The 17577-nt window shown below is 44.7% G+C and overlaps 1 protein-coding gene across 1 annotated transcript in view; it reads left to right on the top strand.

The window, feature by feature from the left end:
• The window catches only part of ATF6 (activating transcription factor 6), a 740128-nt gene that overhangs the window by 54359 nt on the left and 668192 nt on the right, over nt 1–17577 (top strand). Inside the window, exon 2 of the mRNA XM_085654834.1 lies at nt 16555–16631. Within this exon, the coding sequence (XP_085510960.1) occupies nt 16555–16631 (77 nt within the window). The remainder of the gene's footprint in view (nt 1–16554; nt 16632–17577) is intronic.

The raw sequence follows: 17577 nt of genomic DNA, 5'->3' as shown, positions 1-17577 counted from the left end.
ACTGAATGAGTGGTTTTGCTAGAAATGCATACTGAGGGATCCACTGCCTACAATATGAAGTGAGGCCTATAAAAGCCCGCACCTCCTTTTGTGTCTTGGGTATTGGCATGTTAGCAATTAACTGGATGCGATCTGGTGTAAGCTGCCTTCCCTCCTTGGACAGCGAGTGACCAAGGTAAACAACTCGCTGGACACAGAATTGCAGCTTTAGAAGGGGACACCTTGTGCCCCTTTTCGGCCAAAAAATGTAAAACCGTCAGTGAGGCTTTTTCACATTCAGGTTCGCTTCTAGCGGTGATCAGCAGATCATCGACATATTGAAGCAGGGCAGTGTTGACTGGCATGTGTATACTGTCAAGTTCTCGTTTCAGTGCTTGGCTATAGATGCTGGGGCTTTCTGTGAATCCTTGGGGTGCGCGTGTGAATTTAAAGCTTCGTCCATTTAAACTAAATCCGAACAAGTATTGGCTTTCCGGATCTATTGGGACGCTGAAAAAGGCATTCTTGAGATCAATTACAGTAAAGAATGTTGCTTCGGAATCAATAGCTGTCAATAATGAAGAAATGTCTGGAACTACGGGGTATTGTGGTACAATACATTTATTTAATTCGCGCAGATCAATGACCAATCGATATACTGGCGGGGCCTTTGGATCAGTTCGTTTAAGAATCGGAATTATCGGTGAATTACATACATTGGAGTCTGTTTCCACAACCACTCCTTGGGTAATAAGTTCGTCAATGATTTGCAGTAAAGCCACTACAGCATCTGGTGGTAACTTGTATTGTCGCATTTGTGGTAGTACCACTCCTGCCTTTAGTGTGACTCGATATGGTGTAATGTTCATGCAACCAACATCTGTAGGGCCTTGTGCCCATAAATGTGTGGGTAAAGTCTGCAGTCGGTGATCCATGTCTCGGGACACATAGTGCCCTTTGAAATCACGTAAAAACAATCTTACTCCTTCCGGAGAACAACATATTATAGCTCCTAGAGCTTTCAAAGTTTTTATACCTAACAAGTTTTCTGGGCATGATTTAGTAAGCAATAAATCTGTAGTTCGTGTCAAAGGACCAATCGTAAGGGGAAGAGGCTGTGATACTTCGTTAACGATAGGTTTTCCTGAAAAGCCAAGGGAAATATTCTGTGAGCCTGAGAGGGGTGCCCCTGGAACTTCACTACGTTTTATTGTTGTTCGGCTTGCCCCTGTATCAAGTAAAAATTTTCTATCTTGGCCTAATAGTTCACTGTGTACATAAGGTCCTTCTTGATCTACAGGTACCTCAATAAGGGGTAAGCCAACTTCCCTCTCTAGGCTGTTTCATGAGTATCGTTGATAATCAGGATAGTCATACTGTGCGGTCTGGTACATCTGTCGTGTCGTTGTTTGTGTGGCAGCAATAGGCTGCGATGGTGGAGCCGGCAGAGACTGTTGCGGAGCTGGCATGGACTGTGCATGCTGCGCGGCTCCTTGTTGGTTCTGATCCTGTCTAGGTGGCCGTGGTCTTTCTTTTGTATTACCTATGGCGATATTATGTTTTAAAACTGGACAATCGTGTACATAATGACCTGGCTGTTTACAATAGTTGCATGTCCCTTTTACAGGACCTGTTGAAACACTGGACTGTGTCATACCCTTTTTATGACCGTCAGCTGGAACTGTCTGGGAAACTAGCATTTTCATTTTCGTGTCTTTCATGCGTCTTTGTTCATGTTCTTGTTCCTCTCTAATTCTATTGTGATGGTACTGTAGCATTTGTAACATTTGTGACGGAGTGTTACCTTGCCAGGTACTCTCGAATTTCAATACTCTATTCTTAACTTGGGGCAAAGAATTTTCAACTAACTTTGTCACAAACCGATGTGGATACGACTCGCTACTTGCTTTTATTCCACTATTTATACCAAAACATTTTTCGAATCGGGCGTAGAAATCACTAGTGTCCTCGTCTGGTTTTTGTTTACAGGCTGAGATTGCACCCCAGTCTTCCTTTTTCGTAGTTAATAAACGTGGCAGTACCTGTACTAGTAAACCTGGTAGTGTTTTGGTCTTCTCCCCAAGCCCTGCACCTGGACCTCGAGCTTTTTCTTCGTTTTCTAATGCTGTCCAATCTATCTTTTGGTCTCCCACCTCCCAATCCTTTTCCTTGAGTTTTTCATAAATGCCCGCAGGCATTAATACCTTCAATATTGTCATAATGTCGGGGTAGGTATACTCTCCCATGAGCAACATGTCTTTAATTTCTCGGTGGAAACCCGCTGGGTCTTTGTCATGACTGGGTACCACCTTCTTCATTTCCAATAGTTCTATTTTAGATATGGGTGTGTATACAAACACACGTTTAAACTGATTGTCCTCACCTTTTATCGGGTGCACTTCGCGTAAGGGATTCTGTCTATCCATATAGTACGTCGTTCTTTCCTTGATGGGCAGTGAAACATGTTCGGGACATACAAAAAGAATGTACTGCTTTCTGGATTCTAGTATTTCTCTAATTAGCTCAGTACCTGAACCTCTCCATTTATTCGTGAGTAATTTAGTCAATATATCAGGTAAGGGACCAGGGTCGGAGTGTTGGCTTTTATATAATATAAGGAGTTGTTGAATCATATAGATACCAGCTAAACGCTGTTCATCTGGGGCGAGGTTCAAAAACGTGTGTGCTAATGTATCATCACTATATTTTCCGGGACTATCAACCCAATGAACGGCTGACCTGGCTAATTCTTGTTCGTCCATAGAATCGAGTATATGATAACCCCTTCGTTCTCGGAGTAGGTTGTCAGCGGCTTGGAACGAATGTTCGGGGGACCTTATATTTATTATAGGAGTTTGGAAATTTCTGCTATTATCTGGACGTACCGGACGTATCGGATCAGTGAAGCATCTAGTATTATTGCAAGATCTTCCTCTACCTACATAGGCCATGGTTTCTAACTGTCCTGTGGGCAGTTCTAATTCTTCCTCGTCTTCGGTTTGTTCAGGTTCGTCTACTGCTAATCTTTCTTCGTGTATTCGTTCTATTTCTTTGCGGATCTTTCGGCACATAGCTACTATACATGATCGTTTATCATGTCTCCCCTCTGATATATTCTGACTCCATGTGGTAAGAATTTGCATTTCTTTCGGATTTACCCCTGGTTGGTCTTGATTTCTGATCACACAATTTATGAGGAAACGTAACAGTTCCCCCTGTATTTCCACTTTCTGGTACTCCATGGCTCTGTTAATACTCTCAGAATCTCGCCCTGACTGGACAAAGTGATATATATTTTCTAAGTGTGTAGTCATTCCTGGTAGCTTCCCTAAATATATAGCAGCTCGTCGGATACGTAATGATGCTAGCATCATTTCGTCCCCTTTTCCGGGCACAGGGTCATATCTACAATCTATTAGAAGTTCCTTGAGCGTGTTGGGAGTTACTAGTTTGGGCGTACGTTGGTGGGCTAATTCTTGAAAGGAAAGTTTATTTACTCTGGGTGGCGTGGAAAAAATGTTTGATGTACCTCCGGTAGCCCCACCTGGGGTGCTGGATGTGAAAGGATTCGTCGAACGTGATATAGCAACTATAGGTGTGGATACAGATGTCGAAGCAGATGTGCTTGCCTGAACTTGTGTCGGAGTTTGCTGTTGCGGAGGTACAGACGGAAGAGGGTCTTGGCGTTGAACCCCCTCTGCAGGCGGTCTATGTGGCGCAGCATTAGCATACTCGGGAGCTGCGTCGTCTAAATAAGAGGAAAGAAAAACATCTTCTGCGGTTCTGGGATGCCCTTTGGGATGTACCTTTATCGGAAACAATGGGGGTGGCAAGTCTTTTGGTATCTCCGGAGTAGCCTTAGGTAATCCTTCGGCCAGGAGAGGATACATACCATTCATAAGGGCATTTCGTTGTCTGTCTACTTGTTCTGATTTTACTCGAGTACCTTCTTCAATTAATATATTTTCTCGAACTTTATTTAAATTCTCCTTACTCTTCTCTTCCTGTCTACGTGCTTTTTCTGTACGTCTATACGATTCTTTACGCCATAATTCAATGGCGTCTTTCTGTGATTGTCTAGCTTTCTTTTTCCATAATTCTTCCTCTACTTTCACGATGCAATCTGCATCCCAGGTCCCAGCTGCGGGCCACCTCTGACTTTCTGGTAATTCCTTGGTGTAGTCTACCCATAAATCAAGAAATAATATGGCGTCTAGGCCATGTTTATGATACATAAAGTACCCTGGAGTGTCCCTAGGAGGAATGGGAACAGCTTCTTCGAGTAACCCTTTTCTAGTTTTGATCTGTCTTAATTTCGAAAAGAGCGGCATTTTGAGAACTGATCTGATCTGATACCTAAATTTTGAACACGTTTAATACAACGAAACACAATAATGAACAGTCATTCACACCACAATATGCAGAACGTATTTAAAACATTTAACATTTAACATTTAATGAACAACAATGATGGCCGTTCACTAAGCATAATACTCGATACTAACTAGATAATTCTGACTTCATATACTAGACATACTTGATATACTGCTAAACAGTACAGATACACTGCTGAAACAGTGCAGACCGGATTTGTGTACCCAAACCCGTCTTGACCGGCACAACCTATGTGCACGTCAGAACGCCTCCCCGACAATGGTACTCACCGGGTAGCTCGGAACGGAAGGCCTCGGAACTGAACTGAACTGGACTCGGACCGGACTGGACTCGACTCGATACTTCGGAACTTCGGAACTGGTGGGCCTCTGTATACCTCGGATCTTGCTCTCTCAGCTAGGCTCTGGTCGGGATACTTCGCACTTCTCACCGCCTCGTCTGGGTGTTGATCGCAGCCTCAGTTACCCCCGCTCGGCAGGAGGGAGATACAGGCAATCCTGTGGGTACGCGTTGTTGTCCGTCCAGCCGTGACAGGAGACCGGGCCTGCAACGCACCTCCGGCGCGTGAGATGAGAAAGTGTCCCTATTCGGGCGCCATATATGTGGTAAATAATTTAATTACCGGGACTTAATTTGATGCGGAAAATCTATAATAATAGCTCAGTAAAATAAGAGGCAGAATCCGTGGTATTAGAGGTTCGGAACGGGCTTTATTCCAAAATCAATTCGAATTGAGGACTCCATATTCCATCACCACGAAGGTTCAGGAAGTGAAGGACCCCACTTTATTGACAAGTAATCATTTATATACAATAGGCATTACAGTGAAACAGATGCCGGAGGCGTAACAGTTGATAACAAAGATAAGAACATACATGCGTAACTAAAGTGGGTGTAACTAAAGAACGTCATCAGGTATGATGTCATAAATGGGTGGTTCCATGAAAGAATTTCGCAATGTCAGCAGAAATACTTGGCAGAGATGCGCGCGCAGCAGCATGACGTGTGATTGACGTGTAACTAGGGGATGAAGGGGACTTGACATTTAGCTCTACATGTGGAGACAGAAGTCTGGGGTTATGTCAACCTAATCCCAAATCATATCTAATATCCTATGTTTAAAGAACTGTGTTATCCAGAAAGAAAGGTCTCTTACGATAGAATCTTATTCTATACTGACTATACTGTCCGTTAGTGCGTGTACAAGCGTCTAAGTGTCTACACTAGATGCGAGGGCAGAAATCTTCCATAGTAATAGGGCTATTAATTACTTGTATGAAGACAGAGAAGCCGGGCCCTTTGCTCGGTAGCTGGGAGAATGTTTACTTAAACTACTAGACAGGAATGTATTGGATAGGGAGGCGGAGCAAAGCAGATAATCTTGAAGGTGAAATACAGTTTTTGGCAGGCAACAGGCTGGAGTCAGGCACCGTTAGCCGCGCAGGGAGTAGGACAAAGTTCATGGGTACAAATGCGAGCTCAGACTGGAGCTTTCAGAGGCAGAAGGCAGAAAAGACTTGATGGCAGAATCAGGGCCTACTCGTCTGAACTGTAAAATGGGATAAGTGAACCATATAAAGCCGGTGGCCTTTCATACTTAGGAATAGAATATCCGGCCCATTCATGGCGGATCTGAAAGAGGACATGTTGACGGTGGACGCACATGTGTTTGCGTCTTCATAACTGGAACTGGAGGGAACATACATGTACTTGTGATTTATACATGAAACCGTTGGGGTCCAAGATAGGGGACATAACTGACCATAAAAAATCCATATTTCGGAGGGAGGAGCCAAGATGGCGGACGGACAGGACGTCTGAGCTCCCGGCTCCGCAGCCCGTCTGCTGTTTACATGACATCCTGATCTTTAATCCTGCCTACGGCGCGAGCAAATGTAACCACGAATGCGCTGATACTTCCCGCATTCCTCCGATGTTCCCGCCGGCTTTTTTGGTCGAGGATTCATAGAGTTTGCCGACTTTGGACTTTGCCCACGCATTCTGGCCCGACCACCACCGCCGAACACCGCTTATCACGTACGGTGAGACGACCTGGGGCTGGACCGGCGCCGGGGGAAATGTGACCGGACGTGGAGTGGGCGGCCTGGCGGAGCCTTCTTCGCGACGGAGAGAATTCCTGTACGATTGGGTCCGGGCTGGCGAATCTTCCTTTGTCCTCCTACCAGCGGTCAGAGCGGTGACCGTTTGAGAGCGCCCACCACCCGCATTGCAACACAGCCGAGGGCTCTCCCATCGTGTGAGCCCCGTATAGCGAGCAGCAACTCCTCTTGCCCTCACTATTGTTCCTCCGTCCTATGGAGTCGCCCTCACCCCTCCGAGGTGGGCTGGCGGCGGAAATGGTGTCGGTGCCGGTCTGCTTCGCCGGAGAGGCGGAGGCCGCCATGTCCCTGACGCAGGCTTCACTGCCTGCTGTCGAGCTGGAGGGTGTCCCGGTGGCGCCTTTACATACAGTCGGCATGCTGCAGCAGGGAGCAGACCTGACCTATGGTGATATCCTTCTAGCCCTGGGGGACTTGCGGGCGACATGGTGCCAACGCACTCGAGAACTGGAGTGGAAGATCGATGCTGCTATGCCATCCAGGGAACTACTGCGGTTGTCTGACCCCCCAATGCCTCTCATTCCCTTCGAGGCGGATACAAATTGGCGACAGGGGGGTACTATGGATCGTCCTCTCCCTGGTTACAGTGTCGAGGGTTTGTCTAATGATCAAGTTGCAGATACAAAGCTCCCTTCCACTTTACAAGCTGAGACTCTGCCTCTGCGGGTGTTGCCGTGTCTGCCTCAACATCGCCGGAGTGTGTGCCGTTCGGTGGGGAAAACTGTGTTTGTCACTATCGATGTGGTGATGGTCTATGACTGGGAACTCTCGCTTCTTCTCCCTCTGCGTCTTCTTTGCCGTGAGCGGCCATCTTGCTCCTTTGTTCTGCCTGAGGTACACTCCCAGCGGCGGCCATGTTTGGTGGGGTCTCCGCGTTCAGGCCAGGGTTGATGTTGCCTCCCTTGATGATCCTGCTTGACCGCCTGGCATGACCCGGACTAGAATATTTGCTTATGTATCGGTTGTGCCGCATGTGTGTAAATTGCTACTGTTTACCGCGGGGGTGGATCTGTGGGGCCGCTCAGGATCGGGCCGGGGCTGGGCGATTTTCTTTAGTTTGCTGTACGTATTGGCGGGCGGGGACTAGGATGAGGCTGCTAATTATCTGCTTTGCTCGCACATTTGAAATGGAGTCTCCCCACCTGCCGCTTTGCTTGCTTCTTCAGTTGTGCTGATGATTTTCAGGGTGGGGGATGCTTAATGGGCTGTGGTGACCGGGAGTATGTAACATTTCCTCCTCCAGCCTTCTCTGGGAGTCGGAGACTGGGAGGTTATTTCCCACTCTCCGGACTCTCTTTCCTACTTGGGGTTCATTTGGGGCGACAGGCATGCCTATTGGGGGGGGGTGGGCCATGGCCTTCCGCTGGTATGCAGGGTGGGGGGATGGGATGTGTTCTATGTCTTCTTCGTCTCTATGGCCCTCTCTCTCTTTCTTTCTCCCTTCCTCTTTGGTTTCCTTTTCTTTTATGTTTCTTTGTTTCTTCGGGGTCGGGGTTCAGTGTTAGTAAGGAGCTTATTGTGTTTTATCATTCTGTGGTATAGTGTATGCTTTTCGTCCCTGGATGGTGGCCACCTGTCTCCTTACCAATGCCTTCCTATATAACGCTTCCTTCTGGGTGCTCCGTGAACGGTGATGTCTCTCCTGGTCAGTGATTAGCTTCGACTCTGTTCGAAGTACACTACGTTGTACTCGACAAAACCATAAAATTAAACCTTTTCTTATCCTGACATTATTGTTCTATGTTCTCCAATGTCATAGCGGCCGGCCCCGAGGGGGTTGTAGGCAGACGCTGTGTATTGTGCATCTATCGAAATAAAGGTTTTTAAAAAAAAAAAAAAAAAAAAAAATCCATATTTCCACATGGCGACTGGACATTCCCAGATAATATGGAAAAAGTCCCCTCCTGGTGACACTGTCTGAGGCACGAAGGATCAGCCCTCCTGCCCATCTTGACCAAAACTCCTGCTGCAAGATAAACTCGATGCAGGATCTTGAGTTGAAGCAGTCGCAATCTCATTGGGATGGCTACCTCCAGAGGGGAGGCCAAGGCGTCTTGCCAAGCAGCCTTCTCCAGCACACCCAGATCTGCCTCCCAGTGCTGCCGCAAGCATGTTAAGAGATCTGGGCGGTTATTGATCAATTTTTTTATATGTGACGAATATGGCCTTCTTGATCATGGGGTTGTGTATCAGCCTGTCTTCTAGTGGGGAAGGCTCAGGAAGTGGGCTTCCCCCCGGTATTGCTGTTTTAAGTGCATGGCTGATCTGCAGATATCTAAATGTTTCGGATTGTGCTAGGTCGTATTCTTTCTCTAGGTCAGCAAAAGTGGCCAACCCCTTAGAATTCCACATGTCCGCCCCCACTGTTTAAAAACGTATCTGGTCCTACTTATGGAACCTTGAGGCAAGCACTCAAATGACCCAATTACTCGGGTTGCCAGAGTGGGGTCGCGCGTGCAATTTTATTGTGCAAGCCCAGTTTTTTTGTTGACCTTGTGACCGGTTTCAAATGTGCATGCTGTCGGTCCGGTAAGGCACAATTTCTTGGGGTTCGTGTTAAGTGCTTTATTTTATCTGTCTTGTCCCATGAGCCACCAGTCTGTGCAGAAACTCTGGTCCCCCCGACCCCCATGTGCCCAACGGTTGATCACCACAAGTTGAGATGCTTGGTAGTATGATCTGAGGTCGGGTAGTGCAATTCCCCCATCATACCATCCTGCCGATAGCTTTTGCATCGTTATTCGTGGTGCCCGGCCATCCCACAACAAAGGTGCGCACTGCACTATCAATACTGGAAAAATAGGAGTTGGGATCCTATCGGGGGTATTTTGCAACACATAGAGAAAACAAGGCAACGCCAGCATTTTAAAAAGGGCTGCACGGCCCAGAAGAGTCCGAGAAAGGCAGCGCCAATGTTTGACGTCAGCGCGAAAGTGCGTCAAGGGCCCTTGCGAGTTTGCTTCATAAAAACGGGCTGAATCTGTCGTTCTATAAATACCCAAGTACCAGAAGCCCTCCGGTGCTACAGGGATCTTATAGTCGTTTGGTATACGCGGTGACTGGCCCTACAGTGGGTATAGTTGCAACTTAGACCTGTTTATTCTGTATCTTGAGTGATTGCCAAATATGCGGAAGATATGGAGGACACGATGAAGGGTGGATGTCGGAGAAGCCAGATACAACAGTATATCATCCGCATATAGTGAAATTCTATTTTCATGATTCTCGATCCATTTGAGTCCACTGATCAGAGGGTATTTCCTCACCCAGGCTGCCAGAGGTTCCAGCACTAAGGCAAATATTAAGGGCGATAGGGGGCATCCCAGCTGGGTTCTCCTTCCTAACTGAAACTGTCTGGAAGAATCCTGGTTCACCACCACTTGAGCAGTCAGGCAGGCAAACAATAGCTTGATCCATTTTATGAAATTGGGCCCAAATCCCATTCTTTCCAGGACCGCGAACATGTAAATCTATTCGATGGTATCAAAGGCCATTTTGGCATTGAAGAACAACAGGGCCACATCTTCCCTGATTGTATGTTGTCTGCCCAGCACCCCATGTAAGCGTCATAAATTCAAGGCGGTGTTCCGGCCAGGCATAAACCCTGACTGGTCTGGGTGTATCAGCCCAGTGATCAGGGGGATGAGTTTATTGGCGAGTAATTTTGCAAGTACCTTAGCTTCTACAGTAAGAAGAGAGAGGCCTGTACGCCTTGCAATCATTAGGTGGTTTGCCTTGTTTATGGATAACCACAATTGTAGCTTATCGAATCTCTTCTGGCAGCATTCCTCTCTCCTAGCTCTCCAGATACATTTGGCGAAGATAGGGAGTTAACCGTAGAAGCCATTGATTTAAAGAACTGGATTGGGAGTCCGTTGGGTCCCATAGCCTTGCCCGAGTGGATGTCACGAATGGCCAGCTGGATTTCCTCTTCTGTAGATTCCCCTTCAATGGAATCCCTTTTTTCCGATGACAGACAGGAAACATTGATGGTTGAGAGAAGCTCCCGTGCCGCAAGTGGTGGCGCTGTCACGGTTGACGTATAAACCGAGTCAAAGTCAGTGGCAAATGTTTCTCCTATCTGTTGGGAATTAGTGATTTCTTTCCCCTTGGGCCCTTGCAATTGGTGTACCCATCTCAATGATTGCTCTCTTTTTTCCAACCAGGCTAGGAGCTTGCCCGTTCTCTCCCCATGTTTATAGCTCAAATAATAAGTAACTCCCACTTCACACTTTGTGTCTGTGTAATTTACAACACTTAAACATCTTCACTGCACTATTTATCACTACTAAGAAGACTTCGCAGGTTGGTCTCCTTCTCTGATATTTACAATCTAACAAGCGGTCGAGAAACCCTTTATTGCAGTGCAATAGGTCTCGCATTTGCGTGAGTTTAAGCTATTAGTATTGTAAATGACCAATGCCTTTTATTTATGTTATAAAACCCAAAACATAAATAAAAGACATTGCCATTTACAATGCCAATAGCTCAAACTCTCGTGAATGCGAGACATGTTGCATTGCAAGTGCTTGTTTCAACAAATACTGTGAGGATTATAAAGGCAGAGGATTGTGTGAAATAAAAAAAACATAGCAATACAACCTATATAAAATACTGTTTTCTTATGAATCAGAAATGTTGGTATTCACAGTGGTCTAATCTAGGAGTTTGTCCGAATCTTTTGAACGTTGAAAAGAGGTGCTTGTGTGGTTTGGAATCGGGACGTGTTCCAACTCCATATTTAAATACATTGGGTAAGATTGTTTCTGAAAAGTATGTCAGTTTATTCTGGAAAAAGTACCATGCCAAAAGTAAAGTGCGAAGGTCTTAACCATAGCATACTAATGGGAGTTATTGCATTTGTACGACTGGCGAAGCATGTCTTCAGTGTATTTCCGGTCATTTTAAGGATTCATGGCTAAGTCAGCTAGACAGTTTATACTTGGGAATGCAGATTGTATGCATGTCTTACCTCATCAGCATGTCTTCATCATACTTATTGGCTTCACCATAAATGCTGATTCTTGGTGCTTTCGATGGACAGTGCTTCCTATGGAGTTGCTGGTTTGTCAGCATGTTCCGTGTGACTAGTTTGATTCAGTCTCATCATAGAATTTTTTTTAAGTAGCTCTGTATTAACATTTCTTCAGTGACATTGAAGACCAAGAGCACTTACAGTGTTTCATGAAATTATAAGGCATTTCAGAACATCAATATTCATATGGCATAGACTTGCACATACAAATACCATTTCGAGCTCTCAGTTGCAATAACATTTTGGAACATCCCAACATGTTAACTCCCCCACACACGTCAATGCAATGGCTCCTCCAATCACAGAGAAAAGCAACCTCTGTTCCTGATTAATCGGGCGCAATCCATCCCACTAGTATTATTTGCATCAAGCAATCCTTGTCATTCACCCCATTCTTATAAGTATTTTAGTAATCCCTGGCGTTGCGACTGCTCCTCTGCTAGTCACTACGGCCAACTTTTGTCGGTAGTGGAGTGAATATTCCTTATATTTTCCACACTTATAACTGGGTTTCATGGGGGTCTGTCATAAGAGCCAACGGTAATGGCTCCCATGTTGTGATAGGTGTTTCCTTGCCCATTTATTTGCAGATGCGAAGTCTCATCATAGTACTTAAATAGTGTTATCAGATTTCCTACTTTAGTAAATGGGATATAAATGTCCATGTGGATCTCAGTCCTCATCCCTTCTCTTACTGGTAATGGAGACCAAGAACGTCCCCTCCTTATGCTCACAGTCTGCTGCTCACCTCTGCATCCAGGAGATTGCAGAGTTGTGTCCCTGACTTTGTTAGACGTGATAGAGCTAGATTTCATCAAGATTAGGCATTGCTTTATTTTTGTGCTTCAGACAGACTGCATTTAAAATGACACAGATTTGGCGCGAGCAAAATGAAAACATGACATAAGGCCTGGTCAAATGTAATCTTTTTAAGTGGCAGATTTTGGTGCAAGTGCAAAACACATGACACATGAGATTATGAAATGAGGTCTAGTCGAATGCTTTTTAGGTCTCGCCTGCTCCAGCGCATGCACTGGTCTGACCGAGACATTTAGTGTACGGATTTTGAAAGTGCTTCCACAAGGCCTAGCGCTTGCGTTCACGTGCACAGCTGGCAGCTTTCAGCGCCTGAGGCGCCATCTGGAGCTTTCACTTTTTCCGCCCGCGTCGCGCGGCCAATGCTTGTTTTCCAAGCTTTGGCCGCGCGTGCACACAACTCCTGCTTCTGCTTCTCCCCCTCCCCCACCACATATGGCATCTCACGCGCACGGCCAATGCTTGTGTTTCTTTCCCTTACCTAAGGCTAGTCCTCTGTTGCCTCCCACGCTCATGCTCTCTCCTTGTTACATCCCCCATTCCCTCCTCCACCTTTCACTGTCCATTTAGAAGAACATTTCATTTTTTTTCTCGAAGGGCCCAGCACCTGCCATTTGCTGCCGGGCAACTCTGCTATCAGCGAAGCACTTTTGCGCAAGTACAGATACTTTTTAAATGTTTTATTTTATTTGCACTCCAAGTGGCGTCTGTTATCTTGTATCAGTAAACAATCAAAAAAGAATAATGGTGCTGGTGTCCTCCCGTATTAGTGCTCATACGTGGTGATTCTGCACAGCATCTGCTAAGCACATTGTCAAAGTTAGTAGGTCAAAAAGTATTGCCTTTGCCAATACTTGTTGTTATATGTAGTGTGCAATTCAGTTCACAATTATCCCCATCACGGCCAGGCTGGAAACCTAAACAGCCCTGGGCAGCTTCACACTGCTAGGCTGCATACTGCACCAAGCAGGCGTATCGAGGAAATGTTTTGCATTTATCGTGTCCCTCTACAAGTACATTTTGAATATAAAATGGGCTAAAATGCTGCATTTGTCCTTCGTGGGCTATCACAGTACCTATGAGCATTATTCCTCTGCGGCGGCAGCACCAGACCACCGGATAACAAACTACCTTTCCTATGCCACTGTCCTCTTGTGTCCCCTGCATTCTGTTTTCAGTGGAAGTTGGAAACAAAGTTAATTCAAAGCTTTGTTCATCGATGATGGTCACTTATACTATACAGTGAAATGCACGATGTGTCACTAGATGCCGGATGTGTAAGTGGACTTTGCTTGTTTTTTTCTAGGATCACAGCATGCTGGGTAAACTGGCAAGTCACGATAACAGACAGTTCATGTTTTCGAAATCTGGAATTAAGCCACTCTGTTGTATCCCGCCTTTGAACGGATAGTCAAAAATAGGCATCCCGCTTCTGGAATGCAGGTAGACCCGACACGCGCCCTCAAACTCACCGCTCTTCTTAAAATTTGCCAGAGTGGGAATATCATCATGTTTTTAAATTCTGCAATGTGTGCACTTTCAAATAGCCTTTCTGAGGGCAACAGTTCACGAGGCGCCAGACTGGAATTTGCCCTTGCAAATTTAATTTACCGTTTTTTTTAATTGGACCAATATTTTGATCGTTTTTTCACTTATTTACAGCCCCCATGAGGGTATAATCAAACCTTTTTTCTTGAAAAGGCAGTGGCCAAGGAGAATAAGCATCTGTAAAGCCAATAGGTCTTGCTTTTTTAACCTATTGGCCTTGTCAACGATTTTTAGCCATGATGTGCAGCATCCCTGATGCTTTGCAACATGACTAAAGAAAACAAGCATTGGCATAGCCAATAGGTCTCGCCTTTGGGATCTTATAAGTGTTTAGTTATCCAGCACAATATCCTTGGTGCAACAACATCAAGTGTTGCATGGCTAAACACTTATAAGGTCCCAAAGGCGAGGCCTATTGGCTATGCCAATGCTAGTTAAAAGGTGCACTAATAGCTTTTGCTGGGAAAGATAATACAAGGTATTAGTATGTGGGTGGTAAACAGAATGGGTTCTATTTCGAAAATTAATACTGTTTTGTGTTTGTTTTATTTTTGGGCCTAAGATAAAATGGCTGCCTGTGAATCCAGGAGGCTGTGAATATTATTGAACGAAAGAGCATGCGCAGAAAACCGCTACATACTGCCAAGTGCCTCGAGTGAAGACCTAGTTCAAGGCCACTGCAAACTCTAAATTCTTGCTATTCTCCCAATTTACCAGTGTTTGTGGAATGTGCTTATCCTGCGTATGATGTCACAGGATGCAGGAAGCTGGGCTGAAACATTTTTCCTAGTAAATGTTGCTTGAATACATGATTATATTTATCCTTAACGCTTCTTTTGTTAAAAACCGGATTTGCAATGAGAGCAGGATGGTTAGACCCTCATGTCATCTATGGTAGCCAATCAGTGCAAGCTTTAATGAAAACTGCAACAATTATTAGTATAGTCAGCCACGAATTAGAGTATAAATAATGACCTCTTAGTGTTTGCTTTTTGCCTTCTCTTTAAGCCGTGGGCCTTAGTCTGAGAGGGAGGAGAGGAGAAGAGACCGATAAGATCAGACATCACATGGGTTAGGTACGAGAAATGTCATGGGTGCAGCCTGGGAGGAGATTGCGTCCGAAGAGAGGTGGGGGTTCTTGCTCATATTTTTTCAGCGAAGTCCTTGCACGTCATATTTTTGGCAAGGCTGATCACATTCCTCTGTGGACTTGTGAAGGATGGGCTGTCTTACTCCTTGTGTAGCACAGAGACACAGAGTATCAGACCAGGGCAGAGAGTGGAGCTGTATAGAACAGGTTCATGCTTTGACTAATGAATTAGTTTTGAAAATATTTATTTGTCTTGTGCATTTATTTCTATTTATGGGAGATTTTTGCCAATTATTGATTAGCCTTGCAAGACTCACTCTTTTCTTAGAAACTCTTTAAGAGTTTTGACTGACCATTTGAGCCACATTTTCTTTTCTACATGTGATGCTCATATGCAGACTGTAATATGTTCTGTATTAATGATATTTTCCTGTTTTCCAAATTCTGTAACCTGATTGATATATGACTAAATGAATACAGAGTCGGACAACTTCACTTTAACTAAGAAAATAAAACCCTTTAAAAATACTCACAACTCTCTTTATTGGCTTAAATATTAAATGCATTTTTGATTTTTCATGTTTATGTAAAGTCTCCTGAAGGTAATATACAGTGGGAAGGGTCCAGTACCTTTACAGCGGTGAATTAGAGGTAAGGAGGTTTTGCATTCAGAAATTACCATGAAATTACCGCTGCATCAGACGTGATCCACTCCGTGGAGTGAGGATGATGGATATCATCTGGATCCGGTATATCTGAGAGATTAGGATCCAGTACATCGTTATTCAGGCCAGAGTCATGCGCGTCAGGTTTAGGGGATGGATTGCAGCTTCCTTCTCCTGGAAGGTCCACAGTTGCACTTTCCTAGAGGGATTACAGTTGCTCTCTCCTGGAGGGATTACAGTTGCTTTCTCCTGAATGGATCGCAGTTGCACTTTCCTAGAGGGATCGTAGTTGTATTGACACCCCCCCATCCATCAACATTGGGGATTTCAATTTCGAAGATAAATAATGCAGTCACACCACCCCCCAGATAAGTTCGGATACCAGTTACTCCACCACTTTCCCCAATAGAAATCTCAGCTATACTCCCAGGCGAGAATGCAGTTGTACCCTTAATAAGGGATGACTGTTTCTTAGTCTATATATACTACCCATGTCTCCAATATTATCTTGGGGCCTGTGGAAGGACTCTGATATAGATACTAAAGTGATTGTGGTGTTTCAGTTACAGTACGCAAGGAGGTCTCTGTTAGAGTGCACATGTTGCTATACTACCAAGAATTCATTTGTTATACCACTCACTATACATGTTGTTATTGAGGATTGATACCCCACTAATAACCCGGAGTTTTACAGTGACACTGCAAAGTAACCTCTTACTGTTCCCAGTAAAGTCTGTTTGAGACTTGCACACTTAAACCATTTTGTAAAATTTGTGTTCATGCTCTTCACGCCATTGCTTTTTAAAACATTTTTTAATTGTATTGCCTGTTTTCAAAACGTATCTCGCAAACTGCATTAAGATATAATTGTAGTGTTTGACTGTAACTTCGTATTTTTCTTTGTAGATTCCACTCTTTTTGATGAGCTAAGTCATCTTGTTGATGCAGGTGACCCTTTACAAGATGGGAAACAGGAATATTCTGTAAGTACAGGAGATTGAAAGCCTCGGGTGTAGTGCATTTGGAAAGTTTATATTAAACTGTTCATTTTTTTTGTATCCTGTACACATTAATTATTGAGAGACACAGGGAGTGCCAAGGATGACAAATAGTGTGATAAGCTGTTACTGGAACTGGTCAAATATCCGAAGGCAAAGTGGGTCCATAATAATGTGAGAGGTTAATTTCTATAGTGGCACAGATGGTTTGGAAAGTTCTTAAGGTTTTCATCTGAACGATTTGACATTTTTTGGGAAGTTTACAAAAGTTGGGATGTTTAAGAAAAGAAATAACATCTATAACAAATTCCTGGAAAAGTTGATTTTGCTTGAAACTTGCATTAGATTTTTTTTGAAAAATGTGTTTGCTGGAAAAAAAATCAAATATTTTTTGAGTAAACGTTTCTCCGACAGGTAAAATTTTAAAAAGTTGACCATAGTTTAAAAGTCCAAAAACGTTTTTTTTTTTTTTTAAAGAATTTTATTGAGTTTTCCAGTCAGTGTTCCAAAATACCAAGACTACATACACTAGCATCTTATAGAAGACCCAACCAGCAATGCACATGTCAGGAGAAACCGGTTCTTCCATATTTTCTCCCTAACTCTTCCACCCACCACCCTCTCTACCCCCACCCCCCCCTGTCAGTGTGCCCGCGTCAACCCCTCTGCAGCTTATGCATTTAGAACCCCGTGTTTCAAGAAAGCCTAACTCAAAGCAATCAAAAGGACACTAACATAGTCCTCAAGAAACAGGAGACACCGCAGCGTCACCCACCTGTGCCCCATACTCCCACCCTGACTACTCAACAGTTCTCAATATAGAGTGCAGACGCTGATTCCTCCCTGAATGTACCTAAGTGGCCCCGTCCTGAGCAGTCTCACCAGTAGCCCCAGAAGGCCCCACCCCAAGCTCCACACTCCGGTCCATGCC

Source organism: Triturus cristatus, chromosome 4_1 (assembly GCF_964204655.1).
Source record: "Triturus cristatus chromosome 4_1, aTriCri1.1, whole genome shotgun sequence".
NCBI lineage: Eukaryota > Metazoa > Chordata > Amphibia > Caudata > Salamandridae > Triturus > Triturus cristatus.
Note: the sequence above shows the minus strand (reverse complement) of the source record. Positions and strands in the feature narration are given on the sequence as shown.